The sequence below is a fragment of the Solea solea genome, chromosome 1 (assembly GCF_958295425.1).
Source record: "Solea solea chromosome 1, fSolSol10.1, whole genome shotgun sequence".
NCBI classification, from domain to species: Eukaryota; Metazoa; Chordata; class Actinopteri; order Pleuronectiformes; family Soleidae; genus Solea; species Solea solea.
Window position 1 is genome coordinate 42,802,032 of NC_081134.1, and position 18,920 is coordinate 42,820,951.

The 18,920-nt window shown below is 39.4% G+C and overlaps 3 protein-coding genes across 4 annotated transcripts; 1 reads left to right on the plus strand and 2 right to left on the minus strand.

Moving 5' to 3' along the window:
* Positions 1-596: 596 nt before the first annotated feature.
* garem (GRB2 associated, regulator of MAPK1) lies at positions 597-9,197 on the minus strand. 2 transcript variants are annotated; one of them, XM_058640296.1, is made up of 6 exons: positions 8,653-9,197; positions 7,358-7,498; positions 6,768-6,898; positions 5,371-6,573; positions 4,586-4,740; positions 597-4,149 (listed from the first exon to the last, which is right to left on the minus strand). In XM_058640296.1, the coding sequence occupies exons 1-6, from the start codon at positions 8,786-8,788 to the stop codon at positions 3,294-3,296; spliced, it is 2,622 nt and encodes an 873-aa protein (XP_058496279.1). In that variant the 5' UTR covers positions 8,789-9,197; the 3' UTR covers positions 597-3,293. The 2 variants fall into 2 exon arrangements, with proteins under 2 accessions (XP_058496279.1, XP_058496269.1); XM_058640286.1 differs by having other exon boundaries at positions 597-4,152; positions 8,653-9,195.
* A 554-nt stretch (positions 9,198-9,751) lies between these two features.
* ncf2 (neutrophil cytosolic factor 2) lies at positions 9,752-14,681 on the plus strand. The gene is made up of 15 exons (XM_058645922.1): positions 9,752-9,941; positions 10,167-10,249; positions 10,408-10,516; positions 10,812-10,946; positions 11,100-11,207; positions 11,327-11,386; positions 11,680-11,723; positions 11,965-12,106; positions 12,457-12,522; positions 12,811-12,874; positions 13,142-13,185; positions 13,264-13,412; positions 13,501-13,612; positions 13,955-14,069; positions 14,156-14,681. The coding sequence occupies exons 1-15, from the start codon at positions 9,768-9,770 to the stop codon at positions 14,257-14,259; spliced, it is 1,509 nt and encodes a 502-aa protein (XP_058501905.1). The 5' UTR covers positions 9,752-9,767; the 3' UTR covers positions 14,260-14,681.
* On the minus strand, positions 14,320-18,645 carry dph2 (diphthamide biosynthesis 2). Its single transcript, XM_058645933.1, has 7 exons — positions 18,291-18,645; positions 17,848-18,028; positions 17,488-17,600; positions 16,332-16,552; positions 15,562-16,251; positions 14,701-14,883; positions 14,320-14,544 (listed from the first exon to the last, which is right to left on the minus strand). Exons 2-7 carry the CDS (start codon positions 17,995-17,997, stop codon positions 14,417-14,419), a joined length of 1,485 nt encoding a protein of 494 aa, XP_058501916.1. The 5' UTR covers positions 17,998-18,028; positions 18,291-18,645; the 3' UTR covers positions 14,320-14,416.
* Between the last annotated feature and the right edge of the window lie 275 nt (positions 18,646-18,920).

The window sequence follows — 18,920 nt, forward strand, 5'->3', positions numbered from 1 at the left end:
GTGTGTTTTAATGATCAATTTTCAGTTGATTGGTTAATTAACCCCTAGTGCTCAGGTGCACCTATGGTAAATTGCCATGGGAATAATACCCAACTCCTTATATGGACATCCTGGGGGGATGTTATGATTCATTTTATATCACATTTTTAGTAGTGATATGAAGTAGCAATAAGAATTCACAAAATAGACGGTTTTAATTTTCTCTGAAACTATATGAAAGTGTGTTCATATAGTTGGTGAAAAAATGTTTTCCATCAGATTGCCTATAAGTTGTGCTGAAATAAAGGATATAAGCCAGATATTGCCTCTGTATAAACTGTACATTTAAACATAGTAATGGAAAAAAGCAGCCGTAACGCTCTGTGTTCTAAGGGTTAATCATCTATTATATGTTGTAGCTCTTGGACCAAGCAGCATACAGTAATTTCCCTCGCTGCTGACTTCATGCACACTTAATTTGAGTGTGCCAAGATTAGATTAATCCTTTGTGTATGATTATACCAAGACGATGTGACTGATTTGAACAATATTCAGATCAAAAGTCCCCACACGTTTTGTCCCTTTCTAAATGCATCTCACGTGAACAAACACAGACGTCAGTTAATCCATTTTTAATAGATTATTCAATCAAATACAAGGCAACGAGAGTTAAGTTGATAGAGAACTGTTCATAACTCCCCTTTAAATGTTAACAAACCCAGTGTCACAGCACTTTCCCTCTTGTTTTGCACCAAAATGGCAACAACAAAAAAAAACTAATCTCAGCCTCAGCCCAGAGCCGACAGGTGTCACCAACATGGAAAGCCCTTCAGCATTCACTGTGTGATGACGGTAGTGTATGTCAACAGGCGTGTGTTCACAGTTCATATCTTAGAATTATTCAATTAAAATATTCAAGTAAAATTCCAGACTAGCTGCTGAAATTAACACTGTGGCTATTTCAACACGTACAAAGACTCCACTGCTGCTCTGTTGTTCCACTCCATGGTCTCTTATGAGTCCCATGTTTCTTGCATAGGAAATAAACCACCATACAATCACAGTGTCCACAGACACATACCATTCCCCATGAAAACATCCATACTGTGACTAAGTTAGAAAATAAACTGGACACGTGGCTTATTAACATTTGGTTTGTTTTTTTTGTGAGAGGGGTCACTGTCCATGTAGTGTGATTGAGACTGGCAGGTTTTGTTTTTTCTTCTTCTTCTTGATCAGTGACCGTTGCTTTAATGCGTGCATTTATGTAAACCCAAGTACAACCCAAGTTTTTCAGAGTAAAAAAACAACAAAAAAACGAATTTGAACGAAGCTTTTTCCTCTGTAAAAATAATTTCAACAATATTTTTTTTTTTTTTTTTTTTAAACTTACATTTTACATACAAAATGAAAATACCAAGTACAACATGTAACAACCCACTGCAAAAAAAGTGACAGAAAACAACAGCCAACACAGATGAGACCTGGGGTTTTATAGAAGCCATTGTGACTGAGGCACCTTCAATAAAATCAGCCCTAAACATGGCCACAGAATAACTTTTCTGCATATTTTGTTGTCTTAAATAACTGCATAAATAAATCGACTCAAATCGAATCGAAGCTACAGACAAAATGTACCAAATACATGAGCAGATAATTTTCTACTTAGGTTTGCATGCCTCCGAGGGTCATAATGCAAACTTAACATTCCCTCAGTGAGATGTTGAAACACGGGCAAAATGAAAATGTTAAGCCAAGATGAAATAACATATTTTAAGGTCTCTGGGTTAAGGCGCAGAAAAGCTTTTCCTCATGTCTTGTATTAGAGTACACTTGTAATACATACAATGAGGAGACGTACCGTTTTAATTTTGAAAATGTAGTGCATTCACCCCCCCTTCTCTCTTTCTCTCTCTCTTCATAGACACTTCTTCTTTTTATATTTAATGACCATAATTGCAGTTAATTAGACTGAAATCTAACAAAGTGCATGATGCGTAATTTGTAGTTAACGTAGAACAACCACGTTAGTGTTCGAGTGAGGACTTTAGACATCCAGTTAGTGGAGACTCTTCTCAGGTTAGAGTAATTAGTATAGTTGCTGTATTTAACAACAACAAAAAGGCATTAAAGGGAAATAAGAGCTTGAATGAGAAGAGTTGACAAAGACAATCGTTTGATTTAGCTCACACTTAATTACCATAGTTCTGAATAGAACGACATCACACTAAGATTTCTAACAAAAGCCCAATTGTGTTAAAAGTGTGCAGCAACTCATCTTGTAAAAAGGAGACCGTAAACCGTAATGGTGCAAAGTGATACCAGACTGAAGTACAAAAGAAATGTGGGTTTTGTTTTAGCTTTAAAAAATAATTCATACACAATTTCTTTATAGAGAAAAACTCTTCTTTACCGGCACGGCCACTGACCCACTTCAATTTTACAAACTGCCAAATGAATAATACATTAATAAGATACCACAGGTTTGTAGGATGAAGGCAGAGTTTTGTGATTTGTAAAAGTCAAACAAAACAGATTTTCAGATTCTGATGGAGCTCAGCGTGAGACAAGCTTAAAGGGGTAGTAGACTTTTAAAAGACCACAAATATTTGAATACACAGTCGTGAATTAAATCGACTGTTTGCATTTGTCAAGTTCACAAATTTGATTTCCAGTAACTTTAGTGTCATTAAAAACATGCAAGAACAAATCCCATACAAAATACTAAGTAAATGCATACATATGCATACAAAAGAAGAGATGTAAGATTAATGCCTTGGGGTGGGTGAAGATAAAAGTACCTGCAAAGTGTTTATATATTGGTTTTCATGTGTAAATTACACAATAATGTCAAAGCCCATTCTCTGGTTTGTGCCCTTTTAAAAGTCATATAAGAGACATATTATTTCTTTATGCAAATAAAGCTATTTGAATTGAAAAAATATATATTCTTTAATAATCCCCTTTAAGAACAAGTCCTCGTCAATTAGATTCTTCTTATTATTTTTTTTTCTCTATCCTCGTCTAAATAGTGTTTTTATTTTCGATTAAAATTGATGGTTTGCGTAATGACACGAACACTACAGCGGCCATGAATGGAAAAATATGACAATGTCTTCATGAAAGTGCCACATGATTTCATAGAGTTACAGAACTTTTAAGTGGGCTGGGAAGAACCCAACAATCTTCTCCACAATATCGTAAGAAACATAAAATGAATATCAACAAAAGAAATTCTTTGTGGCGTTGTGTGCATAGCATATATACTGAAGGCATGACTCCGCATCACAGCAGGATTTAGTGTCGTTAATAAGTTAGATCTTGGGCCTCCATCCATTTATGAACTGCATGAGTTTCTTCACCTGCAGTTTGCTTAACTTGAAGTCCTCCGACAAGATCTCGTCGGTGAGCTGCAGCAGTAAATTCCCATCGATCTTCTCCGACACAAAAAGGGAGACAATGTCGTCTGTCAGGCCAATAAATCTCAGGGATTTCGACACCTCTTCGATGGAGAGGCCTGCCAGGCTGGACGGGGGCTGCCACTGTGTAGTGGGCGACAAGGACGGACTCTCTGGAGTTAATGAGTTAGAGATGGAATAAATCTCTTTGGTGCTCTGCTCGTGTTGTGTAAGTGAACATTCTGTGTTGTCCTGCTGACTGTCACAGCCCGGCGCTGACGGCGCGTCTGTGCACTTCTTTACAGCGTTTGATTTTGGCGTCCTCGGGGGTAAGATGGGACAGGAGAGGCTCTGCTTAGTGTTGGATTCTTCTATCGGCTTGTCTCTGTACACTTCTGAATTGTAACTTGAGGATTTTGTGCAGACTTGACTCAGAGAGGCGTTCTGCAACCGAAAGTCTTTACTGCTCAGTGCGTGTTCTCGGCCATCAAAGTCGACGAGACTCGACGTGCAGGTTTTTGGGGTGCTCGGGGACCTTTTTCTGGGATAACTGTAGTAACTCCGACAGCTGCTCGGTAGAAATTCCTCCATGCAGTGTGATTCTCCTCCGCTGAAGTTATTTGGCCAAGACAATCTGGATGACATCCCGTCTGATGGCAGGCTGCTGCTGGGCAAAGTATTTGGCTCGGTGCTGTTGGATTTACCCCAGTTACACGGGTAGCACACATGGCTTTGCTCTTGTGGGTCGGCTGCTTCTTGTTCACACGCTCCACTTCTGGTGACGAAAACATATTGTTATTATATGGTAGAACAGGAAACCCCCTGGTAAGTCTGATGATGGTTTAGATAGTTAACACTGACATGTTTTACAGCTGTTAAAGAAAAGAATGCCGGCTCAGGAGAAACTTAAATCCACAGGTCAATTTCTTTTCATCTGCACTAAAATGTATCATGAGAATACACGAGGGACACAGCTACTGCATCTATACAAAAACACGTAGGTGGATTTCAGAGGGTAGTTGCATGGAGGAGTGAAAACAGAATCCACAGAGAGCTATTGCAGCTTTTGGAACGAGAATAATGCTTTGTTTATATAACCTCGCTTGTGTGGAGTTAAATATGAATTAGTTTTCAGATGTCTTCTTTTGTTATGGTAACCAAGTGTAATGTTTGTTGCAGTTGTACAATGAAATGCTTTGAGTTCTTACATATTATGGAGACCAGAGGAGTAATAAGAGAGGGTTGGACTTGGAGAGCGAGTCTCTTTCTGTCGTGGTTTTGACAGGATGGGCACAGACGGCATCTGTTTCAAACCTCGCGGAGGGATTGGTGGAGCATTCAAAAGACGACATTCTTCCTTCACCTAGAAAGAAAATGAACAGACTGTGAGACTGACAATTAAAAAAACATTTTTTTCTGTGGCGGTTTTGTCGTCGATTTGTGTTGTAATCTTTTAGATTTTATTAAATCTTTTAAATTATGGTCAGCATTTAATTTGCAAAAAGCTTAGTATTTACTTTACCTAGTATAAACAGAGTGTGACATTGTTATGGATGGGTTCATATTAACAATCTATGCAGGAGGGGTTAACAAAAAATCAATGTGTAAATGTGTAAAATCCAGCACATTTTAATCTCATTGATGCCAGCTTGACTGACTCGGTTCACACAGGAAGCTCATACCACCTTCAACACATATTTGTTACCCAGATTTGCATCCAATTATTCCTGTCTGTAGATAGTAACACTGTACACATGACTATTTGTTTCATTATGATCTCTAGCGCTGTTCCATAGATCAAGAAAATGCTGAAAACTGCCTCATCTCCCAATGGAAGTAAGAAGAATGTGTCCCCTTTAATCAAATCTGCTCCAAAAGTTAATGGGTTCTTGAAGAGTTAGTAGTTCTTGCATAATCTTGTTACAAGGCAAACAGTCAGACAAACAGCACTGAAACACAAAACCTCCTTGGTGGAAATAATAATTATACTCACAGCTTCAGACTTTGGTGGGACCGGTGGTGGAGTAAGAGAGACATCTGAACTGGTTATTGACCCAACAGGACAAGTGACAGGGTATGACATGGCTGCTGTTGTTCCACAGCCATTGTTAATGCCTCTGATTCCCTCACTTAACGAGGGTTTGGGGATTTGACTTCTCAAGTGATCCAACCACAACTCCTCATACGGAACATCAGACTTGTTGAAGGGCGGTTGTTGGCTTGTGCTGTCCAGCAACTCAGGGAAAAAATGTTCATTCTCTCCCGAGTCTGACGGAATGCAATCAGAGGGAAGAAGAGCCCAATCCCCACAGAGTGTCATACAGCCCTGCAAGTTGACCTCACTGTTTCCATGTAGATTACTGCCGTACACGCACACAGAAAGTCGGTGGAAGGATTGGGTGAGCTCATCCCTGGCGTAAGATAAAGAGCTGGGAATCTGCATGTTGCTGGGACACCCGTTGGAGGTACTGCTACCTCCGCTGCTTCCACTGCAACTACCATTACCGCTGCCTTTCCTTGGACTCTTACCCTCATCATTCCAGTCTGTCCGCACGTCCCGCACAGCACGGGAATAGTCGTCAATGTCAAACTGGTCCTGACAGAAGGAGAACCAGCGATGCACCATAGTATCTAGCCACAACTCTCCTTGCAGCAGTTCTTCTGGAATAATAAATCTGGGCATGGCCATGTGAAAGGGAAAATGGATGGGGATAATTTTGTTGCTTCGCAAAACGCAGCACACAACCACCGTCTTTGTCTGAATGTTGACCAATTTGTAGCGATGACCTTCACGGATGAGGTGGAGGTCATGCTGGTTGCGAGGCGGTGTGCTGGGTACCGTTACGTTGACTGGTAGACGGGTTTTCTCCACAATGTTCCTGATGATGTGTTCACCATCCTGCATCTGAAGCTCCAGAGGACTACAAGTGCTGAATCTGCCTTTACACTGGAAAGGCAGGCTGATGCTTTCGTTGGTGCGATGGTTCATGCAGATCAAGCAAGGCATCTTGCTCCGACCGATCTTACTGATGGAGTTCAGCTTCCCGATCTTTTTAAAAATGGTGTTGAATCTTGATTTTTCTTTGGAGGTCTTGGCGTAGAGGATCTCAGCTTGGCCCATTAATGTAAGCTCATCCCCGGTGCTAAGTGTGATGTTGTAAACTTCTGTGTCTTCATTGCATTCCCCTGAAGCCATCTGTGCAGCAGTAACATGAACAAGTATTACTATGAGGCTGACACATCAATATTTATATAAGAGTGATAAGAAAATGTGACAGCTAGCTTTAAACTGTAGTGTGTAACTTTTAAATGTAAATGAACATCTATGTAGAATGAACCGGACATAAGAAATGGTAGTAGTCATTCATCAAACAGTAATCTACAATCTACCTTGACATTGAAAGTTATTTCCTCCATGACATATACTCTTTCAGGGAATGCTTTGGCCACCTCTTCCACACTGTTGAAGTACTGCACGGGCTCCTTGACATCTCTGTCCTGCTCCAGTAGCTTAAACTGACCTAAGGGAAGAAAAGGCGGGTTATTATTATTAATATGACAAGAAAACACTGAAGGATCATTAAGTGGACAATATACAATGATAGTACAATATATGCAATGCACATCCTCTACTGCACTGTCAGACTTTGAGAGTTTAACCCGATCGTGCAACACTCAGAACCAAAACAACATCTTTTTGGCAGGGCGTGGTGCTGTTCACGTCCATAGACATATATAAGTTTTTATGCTTCTTACTGGTGTTAAAACGTGTTACTGGTGTGAAAGCATGTTGGAATTTTATGTAAAGCCTTACTGTATTTTGAGACACAGCATGACACATAAAACCTTTATTCTATTTGACAAAGTTAGGGGTACAAACACTTATAAATTAAATTTCACTTGCAAATCTGAAGTGAAACGTCAACTTATTGGGTTTATATCAGGCAAATTGAAGAAGCATGTCAATAAATATGTCATACCTTCATAGTGCACTGGGATCTCTATTTTGGGCCCAATGACATAGTGTCCCTCCTCAAGACTGTGGGCAGTAATAGTCGTCCACTGACGGCAGGAATGAATCAAGAGGTAGTCATTGTCTCTCAAACCTTCCACCAACTGACCTACAGGATTAAAAACAAACCAGAAAAGTGATGTTCACATCTCATTAAACACAAGCAGGTGCAAAGAAAATGTGGAGACAGAAAAATGGAGGTCTACACCCTGTAACACCATTCACAGCAGTTTCAAAGAAACATCCACTGGCAACTTCAGTCTGAGAGAACACATATCTCACAATGGTGCCTCATTAAAACTGCATTACAAGGAATGTAATACATGTAATCTAATGTATGGAGCTCATTTTTTCCTCTCTACAAATTATATTTTACAACCCATGAAATAATACTTCAGAATATCTTCATACATGCCGGTATTTCTATACAAATAATGCCTTCATTTATTCCTGAAGTCACTAAATGTTATTAACAGTTTACTTAACATGAGGAGTACTGTAACAACAGCTGATCACTTCAAAAAATATTAAAACAAATTAAAAAATTATGACAATCATTGTATGACATGTCATAATAGCTCATGGTGTTAAACTTGAGTTTGTGAGCAGTAAGAGCAGAACTAAAATGAACCTTCATGATGGTTGGCCAAGATAATTAAACATCATTGATGAGGATCAGGATGCTCCACACAGCACTCAAGTCACTATCGTCCATCGACTTCAACTAATTCCTTAATCAATACCTCTCGAAAACACTACTTATCATAATGGTTTCATTGCTATACTAAATATTAAATTCGCCTATCGTTTGATGTCATGTCATGTTAAACAAATCTTATTTGAGCCCCAAAATGAGTCAGAAGACACTCTTCGCAAGAATCCCAATCTTAACTAATGAACAGTTAACGTTAACTGACGTACTCCAACCCAACTGTTGTCCCACGCTAAATATATATCTCACAAACAGTTGTCACTTTAAAATGAAACACCTATGTAATGTTTTCTATTATTCACCTCCCACACATTTATACCTTGTTCGTTTTCGGATTAGCTACACGGTTACACTTGACAGCACAGTTGTCTATACAGTAACACACTTTTCGAACCTTAACCAGAGACCTTTGTTGGGCAATCGTTAAGACAGGTTGAGAAAATAAACCGCATAGTTGTGTAAAACAACTGAGTTTACTCTTGCTGTTAACTAGCTGCTAGCTACGACTGGGCTGTAGCTTATAAACGTGACAGTGTCGGAAAGTTACTAACCATTGTCCAGCTTGACAATTTGAGGCAGTCTGTAAGCACTGACGAGTTGATCCAATGGCAGGGACGTCGTGCTCCACGTAACATCTTTTAAATTGTTGTACAACATTGTTCCAAGGTCCATTTTGCTAGCTTGCATTAGCCAACTAGGAAGCTAACCTAGCTGAGTGTAAATGCGGTCACAAAAGGCTACAACAAGCTAACTAGCGTCACAAAACACCGAGTCCCCATCTACAGCTGTACAGTCGGCCCGTTCCTCATTGATCGTCGCATTATCATTTGCCTACGTATCATTAAGATATGTTGTCTGATAATGTAGCAGAGCCATGTTTGTTTAACTAGCGACGGCAGCACCGAGGCAAGTTAGCCACACGAACAACGGAAATGCGTAATTTGCTCTTTTAAAATAAAAGTTTTGTTTACTTTGGGCGCCAAACGAGGTGGCGTTAACATCACCTAAGCAATCGTACGCTTTGTCATGTGCATATTCGCTCATTGGATATAATGGCTAACAATAACTGAAGCTGAAAACTGACTGGAAAAGCAGGACGGACGAATAATGACAGCATCTTCCAAAATAAAACACCACTTGTTGCTCCAGCTGTGAGGCTTGTACGTCATCGTAACAACACACACAACTTCATCCTTATCTCTGTGTACTTCAGTCCTTATTACACAATCGACATGTTTACCCTGTCATAGCTTTCAAAAATAATCTGACATTTCCTTCAGTGCAAAGTATTTCTTTCAAATACTCCTTCATTGTGTTATAAAGTGTTTTTGTTGTCATTTTCACACACCCACAGGTTTGTGCAGCTATTTGACACTGATTTCCATTAATTTGGACAGCATAACCAAAGCCTTAACCTCTTTTAATGTGGGTTATACTACTATATATATATATATATATATAAAGGTCATTAAGATGTAACAAAAACAAGTAGACACATATACCTTATCGATAACCACACACCTGCCAAACAACAATGTGGAGGCAGGCAATGAGATGTGGAAGTGGAAATGACAGTCATCATCATACTTCCTGATTTCACTGGTACAAATATAAAGGAACTTCCTCATTCTGCTCTGAGTTCATTGTACACCAAACTATAGTGACTATGTCTTTTGTTGACACTCTGCGGCAGTGGGATGAGGCTGTCACTCATGTTGACAGACAGGATTTGTCAGGAGCACTTGAGATTTTCCTGTCAATCCAAGAACCAAACTCCAAAATTAGCTTTGACATAGGCTGTCTCCATCTTATTAACCAAGACCTGGATGCTGCTGAAAAGGTATGTCTGACCACCAGCAGGATACTGGCTTTAAAAGGTAAATTTTTACTTTACTGGTAGGCTACACATTTATTACTCAGCCAAAAGTAAAATCTTGTTTGCGTGTAGCTGATAACATTGAGATGAATTTTACCACCGAAAAGTGTAAGTCACTGAAAAAGAAGAAGTTGTTTTTACTGCTTCTGTTTTCTTGCAGAGGAAGCTGATGTTTTTCTTTTCTTTCAGGCATTTGATTGCAGCATACGCAAGGATGAGCATTTGGCCATTGCCTTTTTTCAGAGAGGAATCACCTTTTATAGAAAAAAGAGGTAGGAAACACCACTAATCTAAAGGAAATGTCCATATGAATCTTTCATTTTTAAAAGTGAATCTCAAAACACCTTTGTAACAGACACAATATGCTGTTACCTAATGTTTGTGATTCGTTAATATGCAAATGTGATTCATGAATTCTTCCTGCTCGTAGGTATGAAGAGAGTTCAGGTGATTTCCAGCATGCCTTCAAAAAACTAAGAGGAAATCAGCTGATCGATTACAAAGCACTTGGACTCAGATACAAATTATATGCATGTGATGTAAGTATCTTAAACCCCTGAGTTAATTTATATGTTCTTGTTGAACCTCATTTATAAATAAATATACAAATTTACAGTATAGTTCTTACTGTTCATTTGGCCCAGTGACTTACAGTAGAACACATTTATCCTGAACTCTAACGCTGTTAAACCTGTCTACTGACTTATGACTCTCCAGTTTGTTGGATTTTATTTCCCTGTGTGGCTGTAACTCATTCTTCTGAGTTCCATGGGATCCATGAGTAATCAAATTAGTGACAAGCCTCTGAAACAAAATCAATGTTTCCTGAGACAGGTTCTCCACAATATGGCGTTGGCTGAGGCCCAGCTGGACAACTGGGAAAAAGCCCAAGAATACCTTGTGAAGGCTCTCGACTGCAAGACAGAGGCCAGGCTCAACATCATTGATCAAGCACTGCAGTCAACACTGGTATGAAAATGGCACACTGACGTGTCACATCTCAATAAGTACTGCAGGTGTAGGAGGGGGTCAAGTATAAAGCATGGATGGTGCTACTGGTGTACATATCAAAGTGCATTTCTGCTGATTTGCTCTGACATTATTGTTTTAATTGTGATGCAGAAACAGAAAACTTTCAAACTTGTGGAGTTCCCATCAAAAGTGCTATTTAAACCAAATAAGCACTACGTTGCTGAACTGGAGAAGAAGGACTATCTGGGCAAAGCGAAGGTAATACATTACTAACCGACATCAATTACACAACTATTACTACAAGGACGCAATTAAACTGTCATCCAGGCCAGTTAAATGCCAATCTCAATGCCACATATATGTTACTTTCTCTTCAGGTGGTTGCCTCTGTCGTTCCTCAGGATGACTTTTCTGGCTTTGCTCCATTACAGCCTCAGGTGACATTTGTCTAATAAAAACAGTCAAATCTGATGCTATATAAACTTAAGCAGCATTAAAATGTGTACAACCCTGATTAGCCTGCACTGGTGACCATAATGCACAGATAACTTAGATGTAACAGGGTACATTGTGAATGATCTTTATATAACTCTAAACTTTGCCAGGCAGGAGTTCATATATATAAAACCATTTATATAAAACGTGTTGTACTGCTGTGCTGCACCATGTTGAGGACAAATACATTCAAAGTGTTTCCAGTAATTCTGGCCTGTTTGTCTACATTCGACAGACGGAAGATGGTCCAACTCGTCCAAAAGAACCTGAAGTTCTCAGGTAGAACCGTCAAATCTACTGAATTTTTGATTTGATTATATTGAACTAAGTATGAGTTGTTCTGAATAAGCTTTGTATGCAAATAACTACAAATATTCTCCATGGATAACGTGCATAATAGAATAAAATCAACCGGTAGAGCAAAAATAAACAAATAAAAATAACTTACAAATGCTAATAGATGTGACAGTTTGGTGTGCATACTCTAATACCAGCGGGTGGGTGTATCCTATCTCTGCAGGGCTTTGGAGGGAGAGCCCCACACTGTTCTGTTTGAGTTTGTCCCAGAGACCAGCGAGGAGTTGGCCGTAGTGCCAGGCAACATTGTGTTTGTGCTGCAGAAGGGAACTGATAACTGGGCAACTGTGGTCTTCAATGACAGAGTAAGAGCAGCACATAAAGACACGTATGTGTAAAGTTACAGTGTGTAAACTTGTATATACCCCTCTCCTCACCATTTCAACTTGCATCTTGAAACTAGAATCAAAAATCAAATAATATACTGTAGATAGATATTGTTTGTCCATTGTGGGCTATTATAAAAATATGATGGTAATAATAATAATAATAATAATCATCATCATCCAATCAGTTGGTTGAAATTTATACCAAAAGTATATGTTTTCTTCTATTTCTGATAAATGCAAATAATCTCACTTAAAGTTTATGCATTTGGCCTTTAATGGAATATTACAAAAGGATTTAAAACACACCTCAATTTCTACATTTCTAGAGGGGACTGGTTCCATACAACTACCTGGAACCTTTGGAAATCTCATCCAAATCTAAACAGAACGAGGTAAGGAATTATTTTATTTTATTTAACTGTTTTGACTGCTAAAAACATTATGCTGTAATTACACAAGTATGGATCTTCATTTATTCGTCATTAAGCTCATGAGTATTTGTGGATACCAATGACCAGTTCCTTCATTTCTAAACATTATCTGCAAATTTTTGGAGTTGCATGTGCTGAAATGTGGAACTTTTGTTGTCAGTATGAAAATAATGGCTACATCCTGCATAATTATGTAATGTTGATTTGTATTTTGAATGGCGTCGATCGGCTGGGAATAACCATGGACAGGGAATACGAAGGCCCCCAAGTCGAAAGCCACCAACCAGACCTGAGAGGAGACCAGGAAAACAAGGTTTTCTCTACACCCTTTACTAATAGGTGCTAAATAAGCCTTGTAGTAAAAGCACAGGTGTTAGTGATAACAGTAACGACGACTCCAGGTGACAGTCAACTGCAACTCAGCCATCACTGATTTCCACCTGTGCTTTTCCTACTGCCATGAAGAAGGCTTTTGCCTTACTTTTCTGTGTAAATGTGAGCTGTGACACAGGAGGCATTTGCTATTTAAGCAATACCACATGGACATAACCCCTTTTCTGTCTTTTTTTATGTATTGAAGGTCCGACTCTAAGTGAGAACCGCAATGAAGACAGAAAACATAAAGTATGCCGAGTAAAAATCACAACTTTTGCTTTCATTGCTGTGAGAATATGAAACTACTTATCTTTTCATCCTTTCCAGGATGCCCAGCCTACTGATAATTCATACATTGTCAAAGTCCATCACACATTCACCTTTGCCATCTCGTTACCCCCTGAATTTCTCTTTGACATGCTGCTCGAGAAAATCAGTAAGAAACTGAATCTCCCCTCTACCGCAGTGACCTTGAGGTACAGTGCACATTTAAAATATCTTCCAGTTAAACCAGTATACTGTGTTGCTGCAGAGTACAGGATTAAGTCTTGTTGTTTGATTTAGTTTAAGCTCTGAGGCTGATGAACAAAGCGTGATCAGTGCCAAAACAGAAATGGAAAGTGTGTGGAGTCATGCCAATGGGAGGTGGATCACGTTGTGGTGCCACACCAAGAAGGTAAGACAGTCACATACTATTGCTCATAATATCCTCAATAAATTCTTATTCTAGTTGACACGGCAGTTTTTTTTTTTACTGATTAATGTTAATGTCAAACTATTAAAAAAATATACATGGCATGGACGTCATACTGTCTTAAGTGTGGTATATTACTATGGTGTGTTTTTTTATCAACAGTGTAAATATGTGATTGTGACATTACACAACAAGATCTCAAACCCAATAAAGAGCAGGCATTGTAGAGTTAAAGCAAAACAACACTCAAGCCCAAAGCAAACTGCTTGAGCTATGATGAAATTGAGCAACACTGACTGGTGTGTGGGTGTATTATGGTTTAAGCAAACTGATGAAAAGCCGGACGAGATCCGGTTCATGGCACTTCATTCCTATGAGTCATCAAATCCAGAGGATCTCAATTTTCATCAAGGGGATACAATCACACTGCTCTGTAAAGGTGAGACTCATCACAGACTTTTCACACAACCTGTGACTTTAATCAAGATGTTTGGTTTTAATTAATGTCTCTTTCTTTTTCTTTAGTTAACCAGGATTGGTTGGAAGGACAGTGTAATGGACACATTGGTATATTCCCTGCATCCTTTGTGGAGGAAGTTCCTGTGAATGTCACTGATAAACAAAAGTGATTGCACAATTCAGTAGGTGAAACGGAAAAAGAAACTGGTTAGGTACTCCGACCACAGCCACAATTTTGACTATTTATTGAAGTAACATAGTGCAGAATTGTAGTGACAATGGCAGTTAAATAATCATATGAAGACCATGTGGATTCCTGGTAAATTATCATGAAGATGTTCCTTCCTCTTCATAGGCGATAGCTATTCCTCTCCTGCCCTTTACTGCTTTCACCACAGGAGTCTCTCCCAACTTCTGCTCTAGGCCACGCCAGCTTCGTTCTGCCAGAAAAGATGCTGAAAAGAGAAAGCTAAATGTGTAACTGTAATTCAAGGCATTTGCATACATCCACTTCTGCGTATCTATGGCTACAGTCTGTAACAGTTACTGTTTGTGTCGTCAATTCTTCAATAAACATGAAAAAAAAGCACAATTTCCTGACAGTCTCATACCAGCTGGGTTTGTGGTGGCTATGGTGAGATTCTGATTCCTGAGGACCACAGAGGAGCCATGCGAGGACACAACAGGCTCACTGTTGGACACACCGTGGCTTCGCAGAGCACCAGTGATTAAAGAAACGTCAGTGTCTTCACTGTCCTCCAGCTGATCAGTCAAAGGCACATGACTCTGTCCACCTAGAGCAGGTTGGAGATTAACAAAGAAAATGTTGACCAATGTCAATATGCTGCCAACGATAAAATACAAACTTCAACATATCAACAAAATGACTATAGTAGGAGTGATGGACAAATAATGGTAAAGCATACACAATAGGATACTGCAAGTTAAAATATACATTACTGAAATTAAATGTACTCTACAGTACTTACAGAATGAACATTTTCCAAATTAATTCGAAGCTAGGAAATATTCTGCATATAAAACCTTAATTTGTTTTATGAAATTATAATATTGGCCATAATGATAATGAAAAATGTTACCTCATCTTGTATATATGCAGTTTTACAGCAGGCATTTTGATATGGTTTGCAGGCGTTGCTGATTACTTTATGAGAATGGCTCTGTTCAGCTCATGTACATCAGGATACAGCTGTACATCATTAATTATATTATATTATTATTATAGTCTGCAATGACAAAAGGTCTTGATAGTGAGAGGATATAAAGTAGAGGTGAGAAAAACATTACATGACCCATGACAGTTTTTCCAACATCTATGTAAAATAAAAACATATATAACCTCCTCTTTTAACCTCACCCCCAAATTAGTAGCACCCTCTACTACATACACCCCCTTAAAATAAAGTTAAAAACTTGATTAGGGATGTGTGATAAATAGATTCCAAACTAACCTGGTAGGAGATGTCGAAAGTCTGTGACGTACTCCTCTGACCACTCCCTGTTCTTGTTGCAGGCCACCTCCATCTCAAATGGTGTCACAACAGGTTTGTAGAACTCACTGGAGTCCAGCAGAGTGTTCTCAGGACATGCAATTAACACAAAAATGTCAATTTCAAGAAAGTTTGCAAGTTTGGCCACATTCAGTTTCCCCATGGCAAACATGTAGCTCTTTTTGCCGGCCTTGTGGATGGTCTCCTTCAGCTGCTGGATGATGGTGAGGTAGTCGGCCACGCCCAGCGTGCCGACCAGGATGCCAACCACGCTGGCATCTTTGGCCCGTTCTATGGCATAATATCGCTTCATCAGTGCACGGTTAATGCTTACTGACTCTGTCCTCCCAATCATAGTTATGGGGTCAAAAGAACAAAACGAGCAGCGATTCCATGTCATCATGAAGTTACGCAGGGCCGCTCCTTCCTGGCCGATGTAGAATACACTGTAATCCGTTACACTTGAACCGGTTTCCAAGGAGAACTGCCTCCCAAACTGACAAATAACCTGGTTGTTAGCTTGTTCTGACGCACAGGTGTCATAATGTTTTCTTTTTATCTGGCCATGACAGTGACACTGCTCCCCTTCCACAACGAGGTCTGAGGCAACAAGGTTTGGATACTCGGGAGACAGAAGTGTCAGAAGATCACCTGTAAAAAGAAAGCAAAAGATGTGAAGTGACCCAAAACTCTTAGGCTGTGATAAGACAAACCTTTAAGGAATAACTTACTTATAGCATAAACATAGTTAACATCATAGAGGATGATGACACGGCACTGTGTGTCAGGGTAGAGTTCTCTGAAGGCGGAGGCACACTTTTCCACATCCACTGGTTGTCTCTCAAACACATACATCAGAGGCAGCCTCTTGGAGGGGCTGAGGCAGGCCCTGCCGTAGTGCACGATGCAATCGGCCCGAACATGTTCTGCAGCTACCTCGTCCACACAGCAGCTGCTCAAGAGAGTTCAATAATATGGAGCAATAGCTTTATTAATAAGATAGACAACCTACATGCAGTCATAGTATGTAAGTTCTGCAGATAGGAGTCTGTTTCTTAATGAAACAATAACAAAAGACCTAGTTTTATGATGTCAGGGAACAGCATGGGATCATGGGCTTCAGCTCACTTCCTGACTAAGTGAGTGATCGCCTCTGTCTTTTCCTGGAGACGCTTTATATTACAGCCTTTTTTTAATCTGCATATGACACAATGTATGGCACTGTCTGAATGACTCCTCTCTCTCTGCCTCGCCTCAGCTTTGACTGCTACTGCAGCAACAGCTCTGAGCAATGCTGTTCAGCAGGTCACTGGCTTTTTATATCTCCATGTCCTGTACGTGTTTCAAAGTAAAAGCACTCGCCTTTCTGTTCCCCGTTTGCATTCTTTCTCTTTCTTTTTCAGTGAAATATTTGCAGGATCAGTGGATCTGTGGCTTGACACTGGAGTTCTCACATTTTATTGAGTAAGAGCATTTATTGGTTTATCATTTATGGCAATTTTCAAAGGCAAACCCTACATAAAACCCTGCAGCAGCTCCACAAACAAATTCATACAGCAGTAAAAACATCATTGCCTCTCAACTTCTTTTGTCATGTTTGGGTTAGGTGGGACATCTATTTTATTCATGTGTGATGTTACATATTATATATTTAATGCCTAAAAAAAATTAAAGTATATGCTAATACTTGGTGCAAAGGCCAGTATTTTAAAAATCTAATAAGTCCCTGTAGTGAGGCATATTGTCGTCACACATGCTGATACATAAACTCATCAATAAAAATGAATTCTGACAGAAGCATAATTTACTAAAAAACCCTTAAAACTATTCTAAGTATGTGCGGGATCAATGTGTCAAAATGGCATGAAATTAAGCCTGGTGTGTTACCTGCCATAGGATGTATCCCCTAAAATGTACGTCTTGGCATTACACTGTCTCTCAATTTCCGCTGCTACTGCAACTGAATCCACCAGCAGCTCATCGGGAAACTGCAAAGCGACCTGTGAACATTCAGGAAAATTAATTTCTCTGACCAGTATCCACCACACTTACAAGCTAATAAATAACTGACTGGCTGGCCCATTATGAATAACTGGTCTTATTTTTATTATTATATATGCTATAATGTGATCGCTTCTTACTAGTTAATTTGCATATATTGATAGCTTGAGTTAGTCAAAAATCCATGGATCTGCCTGAACAGTAACAGCACTTTTCAAAGTTGTGTCATAATAACTGAAGATTTACCTTCTTAAATTGATGCTGAATGACAAAGTCACATGTGTCCTTGATCTGATACAACTCTTCCAGTTTCTCTGGAGGAGTATTTGTCTTCAATGTGACATCAACCACACGTTGAATTACAGTTTCTGAGCTGCTGCTAAACGCATCAGCCATTATGGCATCATTTAAGAAAATCAATCAGTGTCTGTAAGCAAGAGAAAAACATGGTGGTTATCAGCAGTTTATGCATTTGCTAAAGATGCTGAAGATAGTTTGCAATTAGACAGTAACAAACACATACAACAGTGAGTAAATGACTGGATAAAAGGTCCAGATTTGACCTGGAACAAATTTATTCTGCTTGCACATATAGAACAAAAACTCTAAAAACGGTTTACATTCCCCTTACAAATCCAGTCCAAATTTGAAAAAACAATAAAAATATGTAATCTAAAGAAAAACTTTACCTGGGCTTGGCCTGTTAGCTTAGCCGCTAGCTCTCATGCCTTCACGACTCTCCGTTTATATTAGAGTCAATCTACACTATTATTAAAATTCATGACACTTTGCACCTGGACTGACAGACACGCGTGTCCACACAGTTCGTTGTGTGTGGATATTTGTTGACTAATGCATGCTGCTTTGACAGCTACACACGTGCTAGCTACAGATTACAACTGCAGAGGACAAACATATTCCGGGTCATGTTTTTCAAAATAAAAGCCAGGGTAAATTAGTCACATCCGGTCGCATGGGTCTGCTGTAATTATCTAGCGACAAGGGGTTTAGGTAAAAAGCAAAATACCCAGCCTAACTCTCACGGGTTTACTCTTAACGTTAAGTGACGTTCAAACAAAGCTTATTAAACAACGCAGCGTCTGTCGCACAGTCTCTTTTTAACTCCCTCTCACGGTGCCACAGCGCCCACCCGCGACCACATTCGGTACAAGCATCAACTGAAATAAAGATGACTCAACACCAGGGCTGTCAGGTTTGTGTGAGAACAACAGCAAAACCACCCTAGTTTCAAACCTCACTAAATGCTGTTGCCTCACCGCTTTTAATGGTCTAATTTTCATTGCTAAATGTATTATATC